The sequence below is a fragment of the Poromitra crassiceps genome (assembly GCF_964638095.1).
Source record: "Poromitra crassiceps genome assembly, chromosome: 1".
Taxonomy (NCBI): Eukaryota; Metazoa; Chordata; class Actinopteri; order Beryciformes; family Melamphaidae; genus Poromitra; species Poromitra crassiceps.
In genome coordinates, this window is record NC_139623.1 from 30276889 (window position 1) to 30303210 (window position 26322).

Here is a 26322-nt window from a genome sequence, read left to right on the forward strand (position 1 = left end):
CCCGAGTGGTAGCGAGTGGATTGGTTAAACTCACTCCCCAGTATAAAGGCATGTTAATCAGCTCCGCCAAGGGAGCTAGCTCTCTTGGCGTTGTGGACTCCCAAGCCGAGGGTCGGCAGTTCGTACCCACCCCTGGACAAGCCCTTAACATGGGTTGTTGCAAGTACCACCAACACAACGCGTTACATTGATGCCGTGAACCCGGATGCCCAGTGGGTGTGGAGTGAGTTTAAGGGGGTGAGTGTAACTGAGGTGAATCAGGACGGATTCCTTGTGAGTCCCGAGTGGTAGCGAGTGGATTGGTTAAACTCACTCCCCAGTATAAAGGCATGTTAATCAGCTCCGCCAAGGGAGCTAGCTCTCTTGGCATTACGGTTAACATGTCGGACTCCCAAGCCGAAGGTCGGCGGTTCGTACCCACCCCTGGACAAGCCCTTAACATGGGTTGCTGCAAGTACCACCAACACAACGCGCTACACATACACCAATTTGCTTCAATCACCTTTTTTTGGCTCCATGGTCAGACAGAAATGACCATGCATGGAGTGAGAAGGGGCTGGTTTCCATCAGAGACCTATACATAGACGGTCATTTTGCATCTTTTGATCAACTGAAGAGGAAGGTCGAGTTGCCCGGCACGAACTGGTTCAGATACTTGCAAACCAGAAATTATGTTAGATCTAAGATCCATACCTTTGAAGTGCTCCCAAATGAGCATGCTTTTTTTGATGTATTGCTGAGCATGCGCGTAGCCACGGGTGCGCTAGGGTGTGCAAATGCCACCCAGACAGGCCGCTGGCGCACCCAAAAAAATGGGGTAAAAAGTGTTTTGTTTTGTCTGCAAAACACATGTCAACGCTGTCATGCACTGTGTCCAACTGTCCGCTGCCCTATGTGCCCCGGAGCATCATGGGAAACTAGTTAAGCTGTGTCCACGTAAAGTAAACAAATGCACGCACAGCAGCAGCAGCAGCAGCAGCAGCAGCAGCGCCAATCAAGAAGACATGAAACAAAGCTCGCTTTTAAGCTTTTTCGGCAAAGGCAAGAAACGACGAGGAAGAAGATGACTCGTCGTCACCCTCCCCCTCAACAAGTGCGGATTGTAGTGCACCCGTCCCCGCACCTGTAGTATTGGTGGTGTACAGTGGAGAAGAGACAGAAGATGATGCAGCCGAAACAATGACGTTAACAGCGGGGAACGCAGCCAACAACACACCGGAGGTTTGTGGCCAGAGGACACTGACGCTACAGATCTCTCTGCAGTAGACGAACCTGCATGCCAACCAAATTTGCGTTCTTTCCCGACTAGAACACTCATTGGAAAAAGTAGGTGAGACTTTTTTGAGATACTAAACAAAGTGGTTTTACATGTTGCCAAAAAATACAATTTAATTGACTGCTTCTACCTGCTAATAATGAGTGCGAAAAGGAGCAAACAACACACAAATATTCCTCTAAATCTGGTTTGAAAAGACCCAATTTGTTTTTTGGCGGCGGCCGTATGTTCCACCCCCTGGCACCCCCTGGCTTTCTGTGGCACACCCAATGAGCCAAGTCTGGCTACGCTACTGTTGCTGAGCCCTCCTCACTCCAGGCATCTTATCTCTAGATTTGTATGTCTGTTTGACAACCGCAATACAGCCTCTACTGAGAGGATTAGAGAAGCGTGGCAGGGGGAACTTGGTATTGATTTATCTAACATTATATGGGAAATGAGTCAGTCTGTGGTACAACTCTGCTCAGTTAATAGTAGACACCAACTGATTCAATTTAAAGCTGCTCACCGTCTTCACTACTCCAAGCATAAATTACATAAGATCTTCCCTTCTGTCTCACCACTGTGTGACAGGTGTCAGGTGTCCGAGGGCACGCTATCTCATGCCTTCTGGTTTTGCCCTTCATTAATGAGTTTCTGGGCCAAAATATTTGACTGGTACTCTAAGGCCTATAAAATAACCCTGCACCCAGAGGCAGAACTCGCCATCTTCGGCTGCTCTGAGTCATCTCTGAACCTCCCTACAGCTGTGCAGCAATCTCTGACACTGGGGACAACTGTTGCCAAAATACTTATTTTGAAGGAATGGAAGTCCTCCTCTTCACCCTCTTTCCAGGTGTGGCTAATGGACATGGTCTCTCTAATACCGATGGAAAGACTCTGCCTCCTGAGAACAAACTCATTTGGAAAGTTCTCAACTATCTGGGACCCGTTTTTAATCTACTTTGACGAGGTTAAGAATGACTAGTGACTGAGGTTAGGGGTAATTGACGGCTTGCCCAGCTGATTTCCCACAGACCCCTTGTATAAGATCCCATACGCAATATCTCTTACAAGCACATAAGCACCTTATGCAGCTGGTAGCTCCACGTTACATTGTCAAATGTCAAAGATGTTTTTTTGTTTTTTGTTTTTTTATTGTTTTTTTATTATTATTATTATTTATTTATATATATATATATATATATATATATATATATATATATATATATATATATATATATATATATATATATATACATACATGTATATATATATTTTTTGCTTTTTATTATTATTACTTCTTTTCCTGTGTCTGAGCCTGTTTGTCTTGTATGTGTATTGTTCTATAATAGATTGGGGGGGAAAAAGTTACAAGTAGCACAAAACAAGGCAGCTAGACTAGTCCTGGGCTGCTGGTTCTAAGGAAGAGACAACTCTCATCACAACGTTAAAATGTTGCATTGGGGCTAGACTTTGGGGACAGTTCTATTGAAGTGAATGGGTAAGTAACTCCCCTGTAAGTGATGTTGGTGTAGACCCCCTGTGGCCGGGGGGGCAGAGCCGGGGGGGCAGAGGCCACGCCACGCTAAAATGACCTCCATGTTTCTCATTCATGGCTACGGCCATGAATGACACATCTCATCGCTGCATTCAAACTAGTCTCACATGGTCAGACCCAACGTCTTACGTCAGACGGGTCTGAATCACAAGTCAGAGTTTTGCCAGGGAGATCCCCTGGCTCCAATAGTACCATGGCGGACATCCATCTCTCTGCGTGCATTGATGCATCGTTCAAAATGTACCGCCCACGAGTTGTGTCACACACACATAAGGAGGTCCGTGGTTGGTCAGTTCATATGCCTGTCATGCATTTTATTTTGGTCCTTAGCCACTTTTCAAGAGTTGTGCACCAGACATAGATACTATCGACGGCTGGCTACTGCGAGACTACATTCAAACCGACATTCATTGAACAAAAGGGGAACTACAATACAGTTTAGAACATTGTGACATATTATTTGACTGGCCCACATGGGGACTTAATCATTTGTGGGGATGACGTGTTTTCTGTTGTAGCATGTGTAACTGTCACAGATAGTTATTGTTATTGTTGTAGCATGTGTAACTGTCACAGATAGTTATTGTTATTGTTGTAGCATGTGTAACTGTCAGAGATAGTTATTGTTATTGTTGTAGCATGTGTAACTGTCACAGATAGTTATTGTTGTAGCATGTGTAACTGTCACAGATAGTTATTGTTCCACCCCCTGGCACCCCCTGGCTTTCTGTGGCACACCCAATGAGCCAAGTCTGGCTACGCTACTGTTGCTGAGCCCTCCTCACTCCAGGCATCTTATCTCTAGATTTGTATGTCTGTTTGACAACCGCAATACAGCCTCTACTGAGAGGATTAGAGAAGCGTGGCAGGGGGAACTTGGTATTGATTTATCTAACATTATATGGGAAATGAGTCAGTCTGTGGTACAACTCTGCTCAGTTAATAGTAGACACCAACTGATTCAATTTAAAGCTGCTCACCGTCTTCACTACTCCAAGCATAAATTACATAAGATCTTCCCTTCTGTCTCACCACTGTGTGACAGGTGTCAGGTGTCCGAGGGCACGCTATCTCATGCCTTCTGGTTTTGCCCTTCATTAATGAGTTTCTGGGCCAAAATATTTGACTGGTACTCTAAGGCCTATAAAATAACCCTGCACCCAGAGGCAGAACTCGCCATCTTCGGCTGCTCTGAGTCATCTCTGAACCTCCCTACAGCTGTGCAGCAATCTCTGACACTGGGGACAACTGTTGCCAAAATACTTATTTTGAAGGAATGGAAGTCCTCCTCTTCACCCTCTTTCCAGGTGTGGCTAATGGACATGGTCTCTCTAATACCGATGGAAAGACTCTGCCTCCTGAGAACAAACTCATTTGGAAAGTTCTCAACTATCTGGGACCCGTTTTTAATCTACTTTGACGAGGTTAAGAATGACTAGTGACTGAGGTTAGGGGTAATTGACGGCTTGCCCAGCTGATTTCCCACAGACCCCTTGTATAAGATCCCATACGCAATATCTCTTACAAGCACATAAGCACCTTATGCAGCTGGTAGCTCCACGTTACATTGTCAAATGTCAAAGATGTTTTTTTGTTTTTTGTTTTTTTATTGTTTTTTTATTATTATTATTATTTATTTATATATATATATATATATATATATATATATATATATATATATATATATATATATATATATACATACATGTATATATATATTTTTTGCTTTTTATTATTATTACTTCTTTTCCTGTGTCTGAGCCTGTTTGTCTTGTATGTGTATTGTTCTATAATAGATTGGGGGGGAAAAAGTTACAAGTAGCACAAAACAAGGCAGCTAGACTAGTCCTGGGCTGCTGGTTCTAAGGAAGAGACAACTCTCATCACAACGTTAAAATGTTGCATTGGGGCTAGACTTTGGGGACAGTTCTATTGAAGTGAATGGGTAAGTAACTCCCCTGTAAGTGATGTTGGTGTAGACCCCCTGTGGCCGGGGGGGCAGAGGCCACGCCACGCTAAAATGACCTCCATGTTTCTCATTCATGGCTACGGCCATGAATGACACATCTCATCGCTGCATTCAAACTAGTCTCACATGGTCAGACCCAACGTCTTACGTCAGACGGGTCTGAATCACAAGTCAGAGTTTTGCCAGGGAGATCCCCTGGCTCCAATAGTACCATGGCGGACATCCATCTCTCTGCGTGCATTGATGCATGGTTCAAAATGTACCGCCCACGAGTTGTGTCACACACACATAAGGAGGTCCGTGGTTGGTCAGTTCATATGCCTGTCATGCATTTTATTTTGGTCCTTAGCCACTTTTCAAGAGTTGTGCACCAGACATAGATACTATCGACGGCTGGCTACTGCGAGACTACATTCAAACCGACATTCATTGAACAAAAGGGGAACTACAATACAGTTTAGAACATTGTGACATATTATTTGACTGGCCCACATGGGGACTTAATCATTTGTGGGGATGACGTGTTTTCTGTTGTAGCATGTGTAACTGTCACAGATAGTTATTGTTATTGTTGTAGCATGTGTAACTGTCACAGATAGTTATTGTTATTGTTGTAGCATGTGTAACTGTCAGAGATAGTTATTGTTATTGTTGTAGCATGTGTAACTGTCACAGATAGTTATTGTTGTAGCATGTGTAACTGTCACAGATAGTTATTGTTATTGTTGTAGCATGTGTAACTGTCACAGATAGTTATTGTTGTAGCATGTGTAACTGTCACAGATAGTTATTGTTGTAGCATGTGTAACTGTCACAGATAGTTATTGTTGTAGCATGTGTAACTGTCACAGATAGTTATTGTTATTGTTGTAGCATGTGTAACTGTCACAGATAGTTATTGTTGTAGCATGTGTAACTGTCACAGATAGTTATTGTTATTGTTGTAGCATGTGTAACTGTCACAGATAGTTATTGTTATTGTTGTAGCATGTGTAACTGTCACAGATAGTTATTGTTATTGTTTTAGCATGTGTAACTGTCAGAGATAGTTATTGTTATTGTTGTAGCATGTGTAACTGTCTGAGATAGTTATTGTTATTGTTGTAGCATGTGTAACTGTCAGAGATAGTTATTGTTATTGTTGTAGCATGTGTAACTGTCAGAGATAGTTATTGTTGTAGCATGTGTAACTTTCAGAGATAGTTATTGTTGTAGCATGTGTAACTGTCACAGATAGTTATTGTTGTAGCATGTGTAACTGTCACAGATAGTTATTGTTATTGTTGTAGCATGTGTAACTGTTACAGATAGTTATTGTTGTAGCATGTGTAACTGTTACAGATAGTTATTGTTATTGTTGTAGCATGTGTAACTGTCACAGATAGTTATTGTTGTAGCATGTGTAACTGTCACAGATAGTTATTGTTGTAGCATGTGTAACTGTCACAGATAGTTATTGTTGTAGCATGTGTAACTGTCACAGATAGTTATTGTTGTAGCATGTGTAACTGTCACAGATAGTTATTGTTGTAGCATGTGTAACTGTCACAGATAGTTATTGTTGTAGCATGTGTAACTGTCACAGATAGTTATTGCCTAATGATGATGATTATTGTGGATGACCCAAGTGTGACTTAAAGTCCTAGTTTAGCATTTCCCAGCTGCTGTGTAATCTGAGCTATGGATAGCGACAGCTGGGGGAGAGAAGCGAGGGGTCAGAAATAACCTCTACCTTTGTCTCTCTTACTCTCTCTCAAAGTTTAGACTGAAATATACAGTAGGGTAGTCAAGGAACACAGCATGATGGCAGACCATTCTTTTAGGATATTTTGGGGGGTTGTAACTATTCTCTGTACTTTAATGTTGCAGGGTAAGTTATCAGTTCTCAGTAACTCTTGGCACATCTTTGTAAATAGACTCATCTTCTCAGTTTGCCGTGTGTTTGTTTTCAGTGTGACAGCTAGCTCTCTAATCTTTACTGCACTAACCTGGACACCAGAGGGATCTTGCTATGTTTAAAAACCTCCATTTAAAACAGACAATGTATGTACATGTTGATGATATCTATTCAAAAATATATTTTGGCCCCTCAAAGTATATTTCAAATGAATGACATACACAAATACATTTTTGGACAGTGTTTACATATTTTGAAACATATCTCAACAGGTTGAAGTGAAAGGTGTTTTTTGTAAATAGGCTATAGACAGGAGTGGAGAGGAATCAGTCGGCTATTGTCATGATGACAACTGAATTAGTTGATTTTTCAGAAATCAGAAGATAAGCAGGGCTGTACACTGTAGTTAGTGAACCCATCCAAACTCAGTAAACTGACCTTTTTATGCTAACCTAAAAATAAAAAATTCTGTTCATACCACACATCATACTAAGTAGTATCAAACTTATGAAGATGACGTGTTAAATTATATCAAGACATTTTAAGGTAGGGCTGGGTGATAATTCACTATTATCGTTAATCGTCTTTCAGTGGAATCATATTGTGATGATATGAAGACATTTTAATATCGTGACAGATATTTCTGGTGTCTAAATTGATGATGACAAGCACATTTTACTTGAAAACTGATAAAACTAGGTATGGTAGGATTATTATTTGAATGTTTCCATTTTGCTTGACATCACACCTAACATTACCATTCAGTTCAATGAGATCAACATTAGCTTGATTATTTAACGTGATTATGCATACATGAACCATATTGTGATCAAATGTATGTTGATATCGAGGGGGGAAAAATCCTCGTGATTATCATGATATTGATTTCAACCATATCGCCCAGCCATATTTTAAGGAAAGATGAGCATAATAATGCTTTCCTAAAAGTATAATGTATTTTTAACATATTATTGAGAATATGTGGCTGTTTCCCTCCCCTCATAAGCTACACTTCTCTCAAACATACATGCACACAAACTCATCCCCTATCTCCCCCCTTCCCTCAAACAGTGGAGTGCAACGAGGAGTCACTGTTGATCAGGGACCTGTTTAGAGGCTACAGCAAGAACATCCGCCCAGTGATGCGTCCAAAGGACAAGGTGGAGGTCATGATCAAGCTGACGCTCACTAACCTCATCTCCCTGGTGAGAGATCCTTCTTCTCTTCCTCCCTCCTGCAACACACATTTGAAAAAAACATGCTCCCATGAGCACAGATCATTCCAACACCTCTATACTGCAAATACACAAGAGGCTCTACAGGTTCACACATCACCTAGGAGAACACAATCAATCATCAGGCTGCCCAGAGTTGTTGACATAAGTACATAAGTAATGAAAGCACTTGCCTACCACCGTGGACTCGAGACCCAGGTTCAATTCCCGGCAGCGGTGCTTCCGGCTTGGGCTGCACTAGTGCCTCCTCTGGCCAGTCAGGGCGCCTGTTCTGGGACCAGGGGGAATAGCACGATCCTCCCTTATGCTACAGTACGTACTGCCAGTGAAACTCCTCGCTGTCCGGTTAAAAGAAGCTGGCGAATGAATGCACATGTATCGGAGGAAGCATGTGCTAGTCTATGGCTCTACCCAGATCAGTAGAGGGGATGGGACAACGACTGGGACAGCAGGAGGAATTGGGGGTACAATTGGGGAGAAAATCTGAAAAACTTGATTAAAACAATCAAAATAAATTACGTATTATTAAATTAAAATTAGTATTTGACTCTGTAAGGGTAACTTAGATGCATGATCAACACCTACACCTCACATTCATATTACTTTTCGCTTGTCCTACAGAATGAAAAGGAGGAGACTCTTACGACCAATGTGTGGATTGAGATTGTGAGTTTTTCACTCTCTCCATGTGTGCATTTGTGCTTATAGTATTTATTAGCAAAACCCTGGCCATTGTATTCATGTTGATCTTCTTTATATGACTCGGTCTCTCTCTCTCAGTTAATTCAGTCCTCTGTTGTGTCCACTTTGTGTGTTTATGTCACTGATAACTAAATCCTTCTCTCTGTTGTGTCCACTTGGTGTGTTTATGTCACTGATGACTATCCTTCTCTCTGTTGTGTCCACTTGGTGTGTTTATGTCACAGTGATGACTATCCTTCTCTCTGTTGTGTCCACTTTGTGTGTTTATGTCACTGATAACTAAATCCTTCTCTCTGTTGTGTCCACTTGGTGTGTTTATGTCACAGTGATGACTATCCTTCTCTCTGTTGTGTCCACTTTGTGTGTTTATGTCACTGATAACTAAATCCTTCTCTCTGTTGTGTCCACTTGGTGTGTTTATGTCACAGTGATGACTATCCTTCTCTCTGTTGTGTCCACTTTGTGTGTTTATGTCACAGTGATGACTATCCTTCTCTCTGTTGTGTCCACTTTGTGTGTTTATGTCACTGATAACTAAATCCTTCTCTCTGTTGTGTCCACTTGGTGTGTTTATGTCACTGATGACTATCCTTCTCTCTGTTGTGTCCACTTGGTGTGTTTATGTCACTGGTGACTATCCTTCTTTCAAATGTCACACACAGCAATGGAAGGATTATCGCCTTGCCTGGAACAAAACTCAATATTATGGCATTGATATTATCCGCGTGCCATACAACACCGTGTGGCTCCCTGACATCGTCCTTGAGAACAAGTAAGTGTGTGCTAATAGTGCCGGCTTGCAATGCTATTATGTGGCTTTTCATGTCTGTTTTCAGTCTCCAGTCAACTCTTCTGTCTCTTCTTTACCCCCACTCTCTGCAGCATCGATGGCAAGTTTGACGTGGCGTACTATGCCAATGTGTTGATCTACGAGGATGGCTCCATGTACTGGCTGCCTCCTGCCATCTATCGAAGCACTTGTGCCATTGAGATCACCTACTTTCCTTTTGATTATCAAAACTGCACCCTAGTATTCAGGTATGATTCATGATATTCATTTGAATATCATCTTTTAAATATCTTCTGAAAACATACATTTATCATAAGGTCTTTTTATTTGGACTCCTATTAATTTCTCAACCCTGTTGCCTTGCCTGTTATTTTATTCCATTATGGCTGGATCTGTTTACCTTACCTTTTAGATTTTTAATGTTTGACTTTTATTATCATATATTTTTCATCACTTTTACCTGACAGTTTTTTGTTTGTAAAGCATTTTGTAACTTTATAAGAGAGAAGTGGCACAAGCGCTGCTGGAGTCCCTCAAACCACCAGTGCTCTTGGAAAGGAAAAATGATCAGAAGGAGAGGATTAAAAAAAATCCAGGTCCAGGCACTCAAGGAGGTTTGAAAGTAAAAGGCCTTTAATTTAACGGGCTAGACTCTTTAAAATACACCAACGCGTGTCGGCTTGCGTCATTAAATTATCATAATGGATTTTTTATCTTCTCCTTTTGATCATTTTGTAACTTTGTTTAAAAATGCTATATAAATAAAGATGATTGTATTCTATTCTGTTCTGTTCTGTTCAATTCTCACTGCTCCTCTCTGGCCCAGCAGGTCACAGACATACAGTGCCAATGAAGTGGACCTCGTTTTGGCTGTTCAAGAAACCGGGGTTACTATTGAGTGGGTGGACATCGACCCCGAGGCCTTCACAGGTGCATGCATGTCCAACACTCAAACACACAATTTCTGGGTCTGTTGAGACCCTGCGTGAGTGAGTGTGTGAGGACTCTTTTCCTTCTACCTACCATGGCACTCTAGCCTAGCATGTTGTCCCCCTTTAGAGAATGGCGAGTGGGCCATTGTCCATCGTCCAGCCAGGAAGCTGATCAACACTCGTTATTCCCCGGATGACCTGGAGTACCAGGAGATCTTCTTCAACATCATCATCCAGAGGAAGCCCCTCTTCTACATCATCAACATCATCCTGCCCTGCTCCCTCATCTCCTCTGTGGTTGTTCTGGCCTATTTCCTGCCTGCACAAGGTCAGTGGCTTCATTGTTGTATTCATGTCATTACCACCCAGATGATCAAGGTTGGTACATGGGGTAGTATTTCCACTGAGTTTCCACTAAGTTCAGCAAGTACAATTTTTGTAATTTAACATCACTGCCAGTAAAGTATGAGCCGATGTTTAGAGCTGATTCTGTAAGGACCAGTGTTTAGAATTAGCCCTAACACAGGCAGTGATATGCATTAAATTAAGACCCATTTGAAAGTACAACCTACTCTGAAATTGGATCTGGTACAATGACTAGGGTGGTACAGTGACCAAGTTCAGAACTGAAATGCTGCAAATGCCTGGGAAATTCTAGGGAGAACACTGGTATACCAATTACCTGGTTGTTTGTGACTTTGTTGACTATGGGGAACGGAATATTGTAGTTGTTTCATCTTAGATCAATCCCTGTGAAACCAGTTGCTGAACGACTGCATGGCATTTGTTTGTTTATGTGTTGTTGTTTATTTATATGTGTTAGCATTGTTTTTCGTTGCACAGTGCATGGGCACAGAGGTACAATTCTCGGAAGCAGTACTTCTGGCTCGGTCAGATGTTCCTACAGACACAATTGGCCGTGTGGTGGGTGGGAAGCCAGTGCCGTATGTTCCTGGTCGCTGCACTAGTGCCTCCTCTGGTCGGTTGAGGCGCCTGTCCGGGGGGAGGGGAACTGGGGGGGGAATAGCATGATCCTACCAAGCACTACATCCTGCTGGTGGAACTCCTTGATGTCAGGTGAAAAGAAGCAGCTGGCGACTGCACATGTATCAGAGGAGGCATATGCTAGACTACGGCTCTCCTCAGATCGGCAGAGGGGGTGGAGCAATGACCAGGACAGCAGGGAGAATTGGCCAAGTACAATTTGGGGGGGAAATGTGAGAAAAACCAAAAAGAAAGAAAAAAAACTTGATAAAAAAAGAAATGTCAGGTCCTCCATCCCCTGACTCTCTGTTGTCCCCTTCACAGCTGGGGGACAGAAGTTGACTGTGTCCATCTCTGTCTTGCTGGCTCAGACTGTCTTCCTCATTCTTATTGCTGCGAAGATCCCTGAGACGTCTCTGTCTGTCCCCCTCATTGGCAAGTGAGTCAGTGTGCGCCTGTGTTTCTCCTCCGCATCTCATTTCCCTGCAGCATCCTCTACTTTCTAACCCGCTCTGGATCTCTTCAACTTCTGCTTTGACATTTTTAATCCCAGTCTCCTCCTCAACACAGCTCTCCTCTCAATGTCATCCTCAGGTACCTGATCTTTGTCATGAGTGTGACGACGCTCATCGCTACCAATCAAATTGTGGTGCTCAACTTCTCCCTGCGCAGTCCCAACACTCACACTATGTCCCACACCATCAAACATGTACGTAGATCCTAAAACATGTACAGTATGTAGATCCTGCATTCTACAGTCAGAAAGCTTTGTCTATAGAAACCTTGCAGCATGATGTCACATGGGTTCCAGACCACCGGTTCCAGACAGTCATGGAATGTCGGCCAACGTTTTTAGTACCTGTTAAGTCTATGACAGGACTGTTCAAACCATGCCCACTTTGAACTCTAATGACTCTTTGTACTACAAACTCCATTCAAACTTTAAATGGGTCACCACTTATAGTACTTTATCACTTTAATTCAGCTTTTTTATATCTTTTGTACTTTTTGAGAAATTGCAGTTGAAGTTTGAAAGCTTTTTTTTTCAACCTTTATAATAGGAGTCTATGGAGCCGGCTTAGAGTGTGTGATGTTTTTTTAATTCGGGGCCCAAGATCACAAGATGGAACCCATGTCAGTCGTGACATCATGCTGCAAAGCATCTAGATATGGACTGAGCGCTCTGGCCTTCTCCGTCCTCCTCAGGTGTTTTTGGAGATGGTCCCTAGCTTCCTGGGCATGGCCCCGCTGGTGGATGAGGGCGAGGAGGTGCCATCAGAGGTGAACGGCATGAGGGAGCGGAGGCGCAGTTCCTTCGGCCTCATGCAGAGGGCAGAGGAGTATGTGCTGAAACAACCTCGCAGTGAAATGATGTTCGACAAACAAAGAGAGAGGCATGGTCTCACACGATCGATCGGTAAGAAATCCACTCCTCTTTGAATTGCTCTTATAGCTCTGGCTTAAAAAACTTGAATTGCATTTGTTCCAACCCTTTAGATCAGGGGTTTTCAAAGTGGGAGGCGGACCTCTCCAGGGGGGCTCCAAGCAGTTTCAGGCAGGCTCAGTGAATGGAAGTGAAAAAATATTACATTATTAAAGCAGATCAAATAGAATAGCCCAAATGTGTGTGATTTGGTTAAAGATTATACAATCATTTTGTGGAATATTTACTTTCCCAGAATGAGAAACTAATATCAGTCTATCTTGGCACAATTGTCGAGTGCCTAGTCAAGTGCCTATACGGGATCAAATAACATAATCATGATCCCATGGGCATCCAGGGGGATTGTTTGGGGGAGGCTCATAGTCGCAGACTTTGAAAACCCCTGCTTTAGATTCATTAAGCCCCACAGTTTAGAGACATACATTTCATCATATTAGTCAGCTAATGTTAGCTTGTGATATCTACTGCTAAGTGTGGAAGTCTGAAACACAAGAAACACATAATAATAATAATAATAATCATAATCATAATCATAATCATAATCATAATCATAATAATAATAATAATAATAATAATCTAAATTACATATAAATAACACCACTATAGTAAGTATAAAATACGGCGTGCATTTAAAACTTAGTATGTCCTAAATTTGAATGATTCGGTGTGCTCATTGATAGAGATGATGGTGTGAAACTCAGGTTTTAAGAAAACTTTAGCATCAAATCTATTATTTCCCTATGTTACACGTAATCTGTTTATCACAGGGTTATTACACCATGTGTGTGTATTTCATATTTCTATTTCTAGTATCTCATCTTTGTTATCTTTAATGTATGCATTTTATTGTATTTTACGGTATTTTATTTTGTAACGAGTACTTTTAATTACATCTAGGGATGGGCATTGCTTACCCCGCTAGCCGGGCACTTCTTGCTCATAGTATGAGTGAGAAGCGCCCGGCTAGCGGGGTAAGGGCATTGCAAACTAGCCTTGGGCTATAAATGCTGTGGTACAGGACATCAGATGTTTTAACACTACATGTTGTAAACATTATATGTACGTGTATCTGTCCCTACACAAATACATAAAATAAAATAAAATATATCAGTAGTGCATAGAGACACACGCCCCATTGGCGTGACTATGTGGCTAATCTCTGGCCCAGCTAATGCAGTGGCATGGCATGGCATGGCGTTGTCTAACTGCAGCCGTCTCCTTCCCTCTAGTGGACGATATAGATGTCAGCTGCACAGCCAACCTGTATAAGAGCCTGGCTCAAGCTGCACCCGAGATCAAGCAATGTGTGGATGCCTGTAACTTCATTGCTGAGAGCACAAAACAACAAAACGATACTGGATCTGTAAGTGTTACTTTCTAAGCTTTTAGGCAATTTCAAATTAAATATAATAGATACAATTGACTTTTTTTTACCTTCTCTCTTCTGCCTTCATTTCCAATTAGGAAATAGAAAACTGGGTACTGATTGGAAAGATGATTGACAAGGTGTGTTTCTGGGCTGCCATACTCCTCTTCACCCTGGGCACAGTGGCGATCTTCCTAACAGGACACTTCAATACAGCGCCAGACACTCCGTTTCCCGGGCAGAGCAAAAAATATGTCCCGAGTTAAAGAAAAGCCTTGAGCGCTCTCAAAACCTCACCAAGGGTTGTTGGTGTGGTGTCTATACGAGTTAGCGGTCTTGGGTCATTGGTGTTAGTGGTCTTGCTCTTTTCCACGCAGGCTACGATTCACGGTTAAGTCCGTGCAGCAGACATTTAAAACCAAATCTGTGTGTCCATGTTCAGACCCTCAGACAGCTGTGGCACAGCCACTGTTCTCAGAGTTTCATTCAAACTTGCAAATTAAGTTCTTTGGAGAGACACTATCTGCTCCTGAGAGAAAGTGGATCAAGTTTGGTGAAACAAGTGCTTAAAGAGAACCCCAGTTCATACTACATTTAAAAAGAAATCTACATGAACTTGTCCACTGGGGATATGAATAATCTAAGTTCATTCATTCATATGAATTTAAGATACTAGAATTTGTTTTAACCATTTACATTTTAGGTAGGCTATAGGCTAAATATAACTTTACAGACATCAGCAATATGAGCAAACCTTTTAGAGCTTAAAAATACACACAAAGGTAATGTTTATAATGGTCGACTTTGTGAACCTATTTCTAAGAACCACTATCATCAAAATACTGATAGCGGCCCAAGCCTGTCCAAATGAGTGGTAGCTTTAAGTAGATCGCTAATAATAAAATCTGATGAAAATAAGTAATTATTACCATTGTTAATCTGCATATTTGCCTGTGTAAATAGATGATGTAAGCATTATGTTTCCCTGACATGGAATGACAGCAGGTTACAGCATATTGCTGCTCTTGAACCTATTAGATCAGTTTTACAAATGATTGGTCCAGTATATGACATGTACAATTTGTCAAAAGCCCATATAATCCGAATTGTATCGCTGAATTTCTCAGTGTAGGCTTTAGGCTATGTAAAAAAAAAACAAAAAAAAAAACACAATTTTTTATTTTTATTTATTTATTTATTTTTTGTGTGTGTGTGTGTGTGTGTGTGGGGGGGGGGGGTTGATTGAATGCCTATTTCAAAATGAGGCTAAATAGATCACAGTAATTCATTACCGGTACATTTCTTTATCTAGATGTATACAGTAGATGCATTTTGGTAGATTTAATAACAACGTGGTTCTATGGTAGAGATTGAGAATGTGAGATTTTCCATGTCAACTCTATAAAAATACCTTTTGGGGGACCTTTATTCTTATTTGTCTGGTTATGTATTAACTATATGGTGGTGGTTCAAACTTTGGTCCTCGGTGACTCTATTAAAGCCACTTGTCACCACACACAGAGAGTTACAGTATGTGTCTGTGAAGAACTATCAAAGTAAAAAAAAAACATTAGGCATTGTTAGGTGACATATGGAACCACCAAGCTCTACGTGGAATGCTTAATGGGTTTACAAACAGAAGTAAAGAATAAAGGTGCATTGATTGACTGATTGATTGGTTGGTTTCATGCACTAAATGTGGTAAGACACATCCATCGTATGCATCACATTGCAAACCATATTCCTAAACCAACCCAGGCTTCTAAAGTGCATTGCTGTGTTACAGGCTTTACAGATAACACTTGCGGCGACTTGCCACATAGAATCCATCTTTTCTGAAACATATCAAGTCTTCCATGTTTGCCTAACCAACAGAAATTAGCAGTAAGCCATTTTGCAGTAAAGCACACTTCTCAGCTCATCTTATAAAGGACAAGAGAACTTACATTCTATTAGGTGGTTCTTGATATAATCATGTTGTATGAAGCATGTTTTTAGAACATCTCTCTTTTTAAGAATGATAAAAAAAAAATCATCTTTTTCTCTTTGATTAAGCTGACATTGTTTTATTTGAGCAATAGATATGGCCCAAAGCAAAGGTGCTTTGAAAGTGAATTGAAAAGCCCGTTCTTCAGAAACACTCTCTTGACAAAGCTTGGCCACCAAGAAGGCAAGAGTTTCAACATTTAGGATGCACTGCCTAAAATAAAGATAACCACAACCATAATGCCAAAGTCTGAATACAAATCCATGTCCCTTGTCTTATGTGAAGAACTTACATGTAACGTATACCTTAAGCCGGCCATCTCTGAATCAGAGCCTCACTCTTCTTATTATGACTTATTAGGAAGTCTAGTTATCTATATGAGATATATTGTCTTGATATCTTTGTGCCATGCTTTTTTTTAAATAAATATTTAATTTGATGCATCATAACTTGCCTAACCGGTTCTTATTACAATGTGTGACTTATCTTCACATATATTGAAAATCCGATGAAAGAAAGAAAAATTTAAGAAAATTAAACCTTAAATATATGTTATAGCAGTTGTGTCTGAAGTCTATCATCCATTAAATTGTGCTAAACTATTTCAGAAATCTTAAAAAAGAGAATAAAATAACCAGGACTGTATTTTGCTGTCACATGAGCATTGTTGCAATATATACTTCATGTGTCGATATCTGCTAATCTATTGGGGTGTTTGTCCCTCTACTACTGTATATGATCACTGTGAGAAAACACTTAGGCCTTGACCTCACTGTATAAAATGACCTATTGTGGCCTCTAGGATACTAAAACCCTCATGAAACTTTACAACCACAAAATAGAGACCTTTAGGGCATTCATGGGATGTACTGTATGGCTTTCTTAGGGTTCTAACATATACTAGAAGCTAAATTTCCTAACAAAAATTTAATTGTGCTTGCTGTCCTTGCCATGCCCTGCCCCCTTGCAACGCCCCTGCCCATACAGCCCCAATCGGCAATGTGTAGCTAGGACATCTCTAGGCGGTTGCAAGGGTGTAGTAACTGGTTGCTAGGGTGTTTCCAGCTGGTCGCTAGGGTGTTTGTAGATGGTTGCTAGGGTCGACTAAGAGGTTCTCAACTGGTGTAGCCTCAGGACCCACTATTTTCCTTGTCATGAAGTCGCGACCCAAATTTCAGATTTTTTTTTAACCACTCAAATTTATTGCACAAAAAATAGCGCATTAATTTAATACACAATGCCTTCATGCACTGTTATAAACCTCAAATGAACAAAAAAGTGCAACAGAAGTGCAACTAGGGCTAAAAACCAATTGAAATAAGGCAGACTTGAATTACAGGCCTATATGTTTTTAAATGTAAACAAGTGAAACTGGTCATGCTCAGAAAGTCTTATTTGAACTGTATGAAATATGAAATAAAAGGCAGATTTATCTTGAATTACATGCCTATATGTTTTTAAACAAGTTAATAATAATAATAATAATAAAACAAGTTAACCTGGTCATGCTAATCCGGTTTCAATAGTCTGAATTTAACTAATATGACATAAAAAGGAATCAAAGGCAGGCTATATGCTTTTTAGTTAAACTGGTCATAACTTTTAATTAAACTGGGGCCATGCTAATCCAGTTTCAATCATCTGAATTGAACTAAAATTAAATATGAAATGAAAAGGCAGACTTCTCTTGAATTACAGGCAGAGCATATGCTTCAGCTTGTTAAACAAGTAAAACTGGTCAGGCTAATTGTACTGACGCTATTAATCACTGATTAGGAATGATGTCATCAACATGGGGTGTCGAGTCAGGACACGGAATCGGGTATTTCTTTGAGGGTTTTTATATAAAGATATGGAGATACACAGGCACAGGTATTTTCTTCTGTCCTCTCAATGTTCTAGATGTGTGTGGTTGTAATTCAAAAATGCACACAGGAAAGGATTATAATCACAGGAGGGACTTTTAGCTACCAAATACAGCTAGGACACGTTCTTATATTGTTACTAGGCCGCCATCTTACGGAACGTGACTGCCGTCCTTATTACCAGAAGCGGAACTAAGTGTTGCCTAGCAACAAGTATCGACAACAAACCAACGTCTCTACTCTTCAGCGCGCTGCGCACGGACCGTCACTCTGATCCTTCTGCACACTAATCCAGTTTCAATAATCTGAATTTTTTTTTTGGCCAATGTCTGCGACCCAATCAAAACAGCCCCGCGACCCACCTTTGGGTCGCGACCCACCAGTTGAGAAACGCTAAGTTATTATGGGCAGGCCTATGTGAGTAGAAGTGGGAGGAGCCAAGGAATCCAGGGGCAAAATAATTTTGATTGTAGACGTTACAGGTCAAAAGTTATGGACCAATAGCGCCACCATGAGTCAATAGGTGTAATTTTTTAGATGACAGCAATGAGTAAATGTGGGGCGAGACAAGGAAACGTGTGAAAAAATAATTTTGATTGTAGAAGCTACGGCTCCAAAGTTATAGACCAAGACATAAAGAGGGCAGTTATAGCGCCACCAACCTTCCTACCAAGTTTGCTAGCTCTAGCTGTTATGGTTTCTGGGATACAGATAATTTAAAGTGTAACTAACCCCCAAAACACTTTTTTTCAGCTTTTACCCAATATATATGACTTTGGGGGTGATGTGTGAAGAATTCTGGTCAAAATGTCCACATTTGACACCAAACTGTTGCCATTTGACCATTTGTATCATTTTTCAGGCATAAGCGCCCTCTAAGGGTGGAACACTGCTTTTTTTTCCTCTCAAATGAATGGGATATTAGGAACACACTGACGTCACAGTGTTCCCAAAGACTATGGGATTTCAAGATAATTACTCCCCTACCCCCCCTGTACCCTTTCGGCTCCTCAGAACTCCAAGCCTATTCCTATTGAAGTTTGCTCTTAAAATACTGAACCAAACGTCGTCAAAGTTGGCACATGTCTTAATTATAGTTAGTTTCCCGCTGAATGTGTCACTACTTTATTAATATCTTACCTGGATAAGCTTGAATGATGATGTTTATATTATCAGTCCGAGTTGGAAGCACTGTCTCCAGCCCAGGCAGGCGGGAGCGGGCGGGAGAGAGTCGTACTGTAAACCTCATGCACTAGCCCCAAGCTCCGGGGGCGCGCGCAGCAGCAGCTGGGCTCTCTCGGACTCGGCCAGAGCAGAGAGAGCACAGTCTGACATTTCCGCGGCTATCAGTCCGACTTGGAAGCACTTTCTCTCGGCCAGTCAAACGGGAGAGTCTGCTCTCTCATGCACCCGCGGGGGCGCGCGCAGCAGCAGCACACAGCAGCAGTGAGAGGCGGGGGCTTTCAACAGTCTGACATTTCAGCAAACAAATCTCGTCGCAGTTTAGCGGACATGTAAAATATAACGCTATACTACGACGTGACAACGTGACAAAGCTTCTCTAAACATATCGGCTAATATAATATCGTCACTGTGTACAAGCAACGCCAACTTTTCAGGAAATCAAGTCAGCAGAGCAGAGCGACTGGCTCTGTCTGTGTGTGTGTGCTCCTCGGGGGGATTTGCATGGGAACAGTCTGTGAGGAGGAGAAGAGCTCTGCCCTGCATTGCCTGCGCCCTGAGAGGAAAAATCAGAGGTGCTGCAACTTTTAAAGGAGAATTTTGGTTTTTTACACCACGGTCCTCATTTCCAGCTTAAAATATTATGTTTTACTCACCGAAATAGTTTGGTTTCATTCGGATGCCCACAGAAGATTTTAGCTCCGAGTAGTCTCCTCAAACAGGCTATAACGAGAGCCTGCGGCGAGTGCGGGGCATGCTGCACACGCTCTCTAAATGACACTTTTTCTGTCAGATCACGGTTCATTATGGTTGTAAATATAATTATTTAGCTAATAGCTAGAAGCTAAGCTAACATCAACACAATTTACAACCATAATGAACCGTGATCTGACAGAAAAAGTGTCATTTAGAGAGCGTGTGCAGCATGCCCCGCACTCGCCGCAGGCTCTCGTTATAGCCTGTTTGAGGAGACTACTCGGAGCTAAAATCTTCCGTGGGCATCCGAATGAAGCCAAACTATTTCGGTGAGTAAAACATAATATTTTAAGCTGGAAATGAGGACCGTGGTGTAAAAAACCGAAATTCTCCTTTAACAAGAATCACGAAAAGCCCCAAACGCAAATTAAAAACGGATTTCATTGTCGGATTTCATTGTCGGATTTCATTGTCGGATTTCAAAACGGATTTCCCTCGTCTCTAGTTAGACGAGGGAATTACGTGGAGAAATCTCGCATTGTGTTACCCCAGAGCGAGAGGTTTGTCCTCACTGTGCTGTGTGCTGCGAGGAGCGAGGCTCTTTTAACGTAAGTTTAGACAAGCCACGCACACACACATGGGACAAAATGGGACAAAAATAATTAAATTTCTAGTTCGCCACTGAATGGCCAAATTGATATCACTTTCAACCATTTTGAGCAACACTCTTTCCATATAGACCACCAGCGTTGGCTAGTTGTTGATATTTATAAAAGATATTGCCCCTCTCAAATAAATTATTTTTGAGGCGGTAGGCAAACTGTAATGGCGTCCATTTCCGAAAAAAAATCTTGACTTGAACACAGCCAAAGAGTTTAGTATAGACAAGAGCATATGTCATTTCTTGGTTTTTTCCATAGGTATTTTCAAATCACTGTTCTGATACATATCTGGGGGGTTAGTCCCCCTTTAGTTGAAAGATTTTTCGAAACTCCACAGACAGGATCTTTCCCATTGCATTTGAAGGCAGCATTTGTGTCAACACGGGAACAATGATAATTGCTGTTTTAGCTGCATTCATTTGACTGCATTTCTTACATGTCCCTGCATGGGGACGATTTAGTAGTTTCCACCGAGGTGCTGAAGCTGTGTTTTGACCTTAAAACAGCCCAAGAGAGAGCATGGAGTCAAGTTTAGTTCAAATAGACCAGTTCTCTCTAGCAGGGGTGGCCAAACTTTTTTGGTTGTAGGCTGCATCAGAGGCAGTTCTTGAACCAGGCCGAACAGGCAGTCGCCTGGAGCCTCGTCCACTAGAGGGCCTCGCAGACCAGAGCATTTATTTTTTAGTATCTCCCGAGTCCGTGCTAAAATTGCAGCAGAACGACAAATTCATGAATCATGGCTGTCTCGGGCCGGCCCCCCCCCTCAGTCCCCACTAGTTGGACTATTCCATGAATTTACTGCCGGATTCAACATCATCTAATTGCAGCGCCGCAGAGCCAGCTGGCTACGCCTCTTGACACGGTCTGGCTACGCCTCTTGACACGGTCTGGCTACGCCTCTTGACACGGTCTGGTATACACATCACCCTTCAAAATAAAATACTCGTTATTTTTCTCTTGATTTAAAGAATTACAAGAACAATTATGCTTTCTATCTTCCACACTGAGCGTAGTTAGGCTCGTTTTCAACTCACCCAACACATTTTGTTTTTCATACTGTATATTTTATGGATTTGGAAAATGTTTCTAAATCATTTTAAAGGTTGTAGACAGAGTAGAGTTTTGCTATACAGTATTTACATTTCTGTATAAAATATTTGGTCAAAATAATTACATTGTTCATTAAAAATTTATTTTTTTTACCTTCAATGAATATTCAAAATTTGACAGTTTCAAGTATAAATGGTGGTAGTGCATCAATGCTATATTTAATCCATAAATAAAAATAAATAATATAAAAATAAATAAATAAATACATACATAAATACAAAATAAATGAATAAATAAAAATAAATAAATAATAGGCTACAAAAAATAAAAAATAAAAATACATAGCTAAAAAAAGAATCAATAAGGTCTCTGCCTTTATACACTGTTCTCAAACTTTTTCATGTCAAGGTCCCCTAAACTAAAACAAATTAGACCACATGGACCCTCATTCGATCATATTTGATCAGGGTCCCCCATCTGATATTAGATGTTTTATTAGGAGATAGTGTGTGGCACCCATGGCCAACATTCTGTCATTGTCAACACAAAAACAGCCCTATATTGCAGCAGACAGACAGACAGACAGACAGACAGACAGACAGACAGACAGACAGACAGACAGACAGACAGACGGGGATCACAGACAAAGCTGTCTGTAGCAGGGCTGAGCAAGTGGACCTGGCTGAAATATCAGTTCTGGAATGAAGGTGAGTAACGTTATTTCGGTATGTTTTATGTTTGTCATTTTTATGTTGTCCTCTCCATGTGGCCATGCTTGCAAACTTATATCAGCTATAACAGATGTGTATGTTACATGAATGTGCTTTCAACAGGTAGACAGACAGTTAATATCCTACTTTCCGACTTTCTGTCTGTCTGCTCGACTGTCTCACTGTCTGCCTGTCTACCTGACTGACTGTTGTCAGACTGACTGCCTGTCTACCTGTCTGTCTGTCTGCCTGACTGTCTCACTGTCTGCCTGTCTACCTGACTGTCAGTGTCTGAACTGACTGTGTGTTTCACTGTCTGTCTACCTGACTGACTGATGTCTGTCTGTCACTGACTGACTGACTGTCTGTCAGACTGTCTACCTGACTGACTGACTGACTGACCGACCGTCTGTCTGTCTAATTGTCTGCCTGACTGTCTCACTGTCTGCCTGTCTATCAGACTGACTGCCTGTCTACCTGACTGTCTGTCTACCTGACTGACCGTCTGTCTGTCTCACTGTCTGCCTGACTCTCTCACTGTCTGCCTGTCTACCTGACTGACTGTCTCACTGTCTGCCTGACTGTCTGCCTGTCCCACTGTCTGTCAGTGTCTGAACTGACTGTGTGTTTCACTGTCTGCCTGTCTACCTGACTGACTGATGTCTGTCTGTCTGCCACTGACTGACTGACTGACTGACTGACTGTCACACTGGATGTTATGTAATTTAGTGTATAGCTTTGTTGCTTTGAATTTGACATTAGGCCAGGCATGACAATCAAGGCCTCTTTTAGGGCTGTGACGTCTGACCCCTTTTGTTTTCGCCCATCCTTAGTCGCCAGCTTTCTGCACCGCCCAGCCACCGTCATGGTCTTCGTCACCAGTGTCCGGGCCGGCCTCCTGAAAGGTTCCGCCTGTGTCGTTGGTGTCCGGGCCATCGTCCAGGGTTGCTCCACCCTTCGGCCCTGCCTCCCGGATGCCCTCTACACCTGTTGTACGCCCTCTACACCAACGACACAGGCGGAACCTTTCAGGAGGCCAGCTCGGACACTGGTGACGAAGACCATGACGTGGCTGGGCGGTGCAGAAAGCTGGTGACTAAGGATAGGCAAAAACAAAAGGGGTCAGACGTCACAGCCCTAAAAGAGGCCTTGATTGTCATGCCTGGCCTAATGTCAAATTCAAAGCAACAAAGCTATACACTAAATTACATAACATCCAGTGTGACAGTCAGTCAGTCAGTCAGTCAGTGGCAGACAGACATCAGTCAGTCAGGTAGACAGGCAGACAGTGAAACACACAGTCAGTTCAGACACTGACAGACAGTGGGACAGGCAGACAGTCAGGCAGACAGTGAGACAGTCAGTCAGGTAGACAGGCAGACAGTGAGACAGTCAGGCAGACAGACAGACAGGTAGACAGGCAGTCAGTCTGACAAGTCAGTCAGGTAGACAGGCAGACAGTGAGACAGTCGAGCAGACAGACAGAAAGTCGGAAAGTAGGATATTGACTGTCTGTCTACCTGTTGAAAGCACATTAATGTAACATACACATCTGTTATAGCTGATATAAGTTTGCAAGCATGGCCACATGGAGAGGACAACATAAAAATGACAAACATAAAACATACCGAAATAACGTTACTCACCTTCATTCCAGAACTGATATTTCAGCCAGGTCCACTTGCTCAGCCCTGCTACAGACAGCTTTGTCTGTGATCCCCGTCTGTCTGTCTGTCTGTCTGTCTGTCTGTCTGTCTGTCTGTCTGTCTGCTGCAATATAGGGCTGTTTTTGTGTTGACAATGACAGAATGTTGGCCATGGGTGCCACACACTATCTCCTAATAAAACATCTAATATCAGATGGGGGACCCTGATCAAATATGATCGAATGAGGGTCCATGTGGTCTAATTTGTTTTAGTTTAGGGGACCTTGACATGAAAAAGTTTGAGAACAGTGTATAAAGGCAGAGACTTTATTGATTTTTTTTTTTAGCTATGTATTTTTATTTTTTATTTTTTGTAGCCTATTATTTATTTATTTATTTTTATTTATTCATTTATTTTGTATTTATGTATGTATTTATTTATTTATTTTTATATTATTTATTTTTATTTATGGATTAAATATAGCATTGATGCACTACCACCATTTATACTTGAAACTGTCAAATTTTGAATATTCATTGAAGGTAAAAAAATTTAATTTTTAATGAACAATGTAATTATTTTTGACCAAATATTTTATACAGAAATGTAAATACTGTATAGCAAAACTCTACTCTGTCTACAACCTTTAAAAATGATTTAGAAACATTTTCCAAATCCATAAAATATACAGTATGAAAAACAAAATGTGTTGGGTGAGTTGAAAACGAGCCTAACTACGCTCAGTGTGGAAGATAGAAAGCATAATTGTTCTTGTAATTCTTTAAATCAAGAGAAAAATAACGAGTATTTTATTTTGAAGGGTGATGTGTATACCAGACCGTGTCAAGAGGCGTAGCCAGACCGTGTCAAGAGGCGTAGCCAGACCGTGTCAAGAGGCGTAGCCAGCTGGCTCTGCGGCGCTGCAATTAGATGTATCTCGCCGGATTGGCTGGTGTGACGGGGGAAGGAGGGCCCCCGGCACGTCTACAACCAATGATCACTTCACTCCTCCCTGTGTAAGAAGTAAACAGGAACAGAACTCAAACGAATAGCAAACATGAAACGAATGTACCCCAGCGGTGATTCAAAAAGGAAAACGAAAGAGGTGAAGGAAAACTTCATTGCAAAACTGCCTAAGCTAACAGCCTATTTCAAGGCTGCCGCTGCGCCTAGTGATAAGCGGGAGCAAGACGCTGCCACTGCTGCTAACGAAATTAGCGAGGAGGAGCTGGACGGAGCTGCTAACGTTAGCGAACCAGAACCAGTGAGTAGCACTTCAACTTGTATTATTGAAGATGATCCAGCACTCTGGCCAAAACAGCTGTCAGAAAAAGAGTGCTGCTCAATAGTGCAGAGAGGACCAGTTCAGGTGAAGGACAGAATATTTCCCCCAAATCAAGAAGGGCGCAGATTCACAAGCAGTCACTATCATCAACATGAAAAATGGAGAAAAGATCAACAGGTTCTGGCTTGTGTACAGTGAAAAGGACAGTGCTCTGTGCTTTTGTTGCCGCCTGTTTTGGATTCTAGTGAAGAATGAACAAAGATAAAGATATGAAGATTACAAGTGACAAAGATAAAGATATGATTATGAAGATTACAAGTGATAAAGATATAAAGATGACAAGTGACAAAGATAAAGATATGATTATGAAGATTACAAGTGACAAAGATAAAGATATAAAGATGACAAGTGACAAAGATATAAAGATTACAAGATTCACAAAGAGAATGAGAGAGGATGAGCCAAAGCCAAAGATAAAGATAAAAGGTAAACATTTTTAACAGTATTTTGTTTGTTTTTGTGTCTCCACACAATTGACCTCTTATTGTCTTGTGTGTCACTTTAGTAACACAAGATAGAAGACATGACCATGCTCAATTCAACTATCGGAGAACCTGCTTGAAATCCAAGATGCGGGCAAATCCATGATGACAACCAATAATCTTCCAAATGAATGGACAATAAAGTACAATCTTACCCTACAGAGATCATATTGTTTATGAAAATAAGATTTCACAGTGGGTGCATTTGTTGAACAGAATATGTTTTGTTGTGTTGTTTTTACAGGACATCATTGGTGTGGTGAAGACTGTACTGGTGAAGAGAGGAGAAGAAGAAATTACAGGTAGGTCTTTCTTAGATAAATAAGGATTTAAAAAGGGGGAGACCAATGGATGCAGAGGGTCATGCCCATTGAATCTGAGGGGGGATGTAACTTCAAACAGCCTCTAAATATGGCAAAAATACGTCCAAAAAAGGTAAACCTGCCTGGAGCCTCCAGATGCTTAGATCCGCCACTGGGCTGCATACAGAGAAACGACTCGCGGGCCAAACAATATTAAGCGCGACAGTTTTCAACCTGTTTAGACTGAAAGCGGGGGGGG

The 26322-nt window shown here is 41.5% G+C and overlaps 1 protein-coding gene across 1 annotated transcript; it reads left to right on the top strand.

Annotated features, from left to right (window-relative positions):
• Window positions 1–6585: 6585 nt before the first annotated feature.
• On the top strand, window positions 6586–14401 carry chrne (cholinergic receptor, nicotinic, epsilon; the record flags this gene model as incomplete). The annotated part of the gene is made up of 12 exons (XM_083650057.1): window positions 6586–6655; window positions 7754–7887; window positions 8539–8583; window positions 9282–9391; window positions 9502–9657; window positions 10239–10339; window positions 10469–10669; window positions 11650–11764; window positions 11920–12034; window positions 12532–12742; window positions 13999–14132; window positions 14234–14401. 12 exons carry the CDS (start codon window positions 6586–6588, stop codon window positions 14399–14401), a joined length of 1560 nt encoding a protein of 519 aa, XP_083506183.1.
• Between the last annotated feature and the right edge of the window lie 11921 nt (window positions 14402–26322).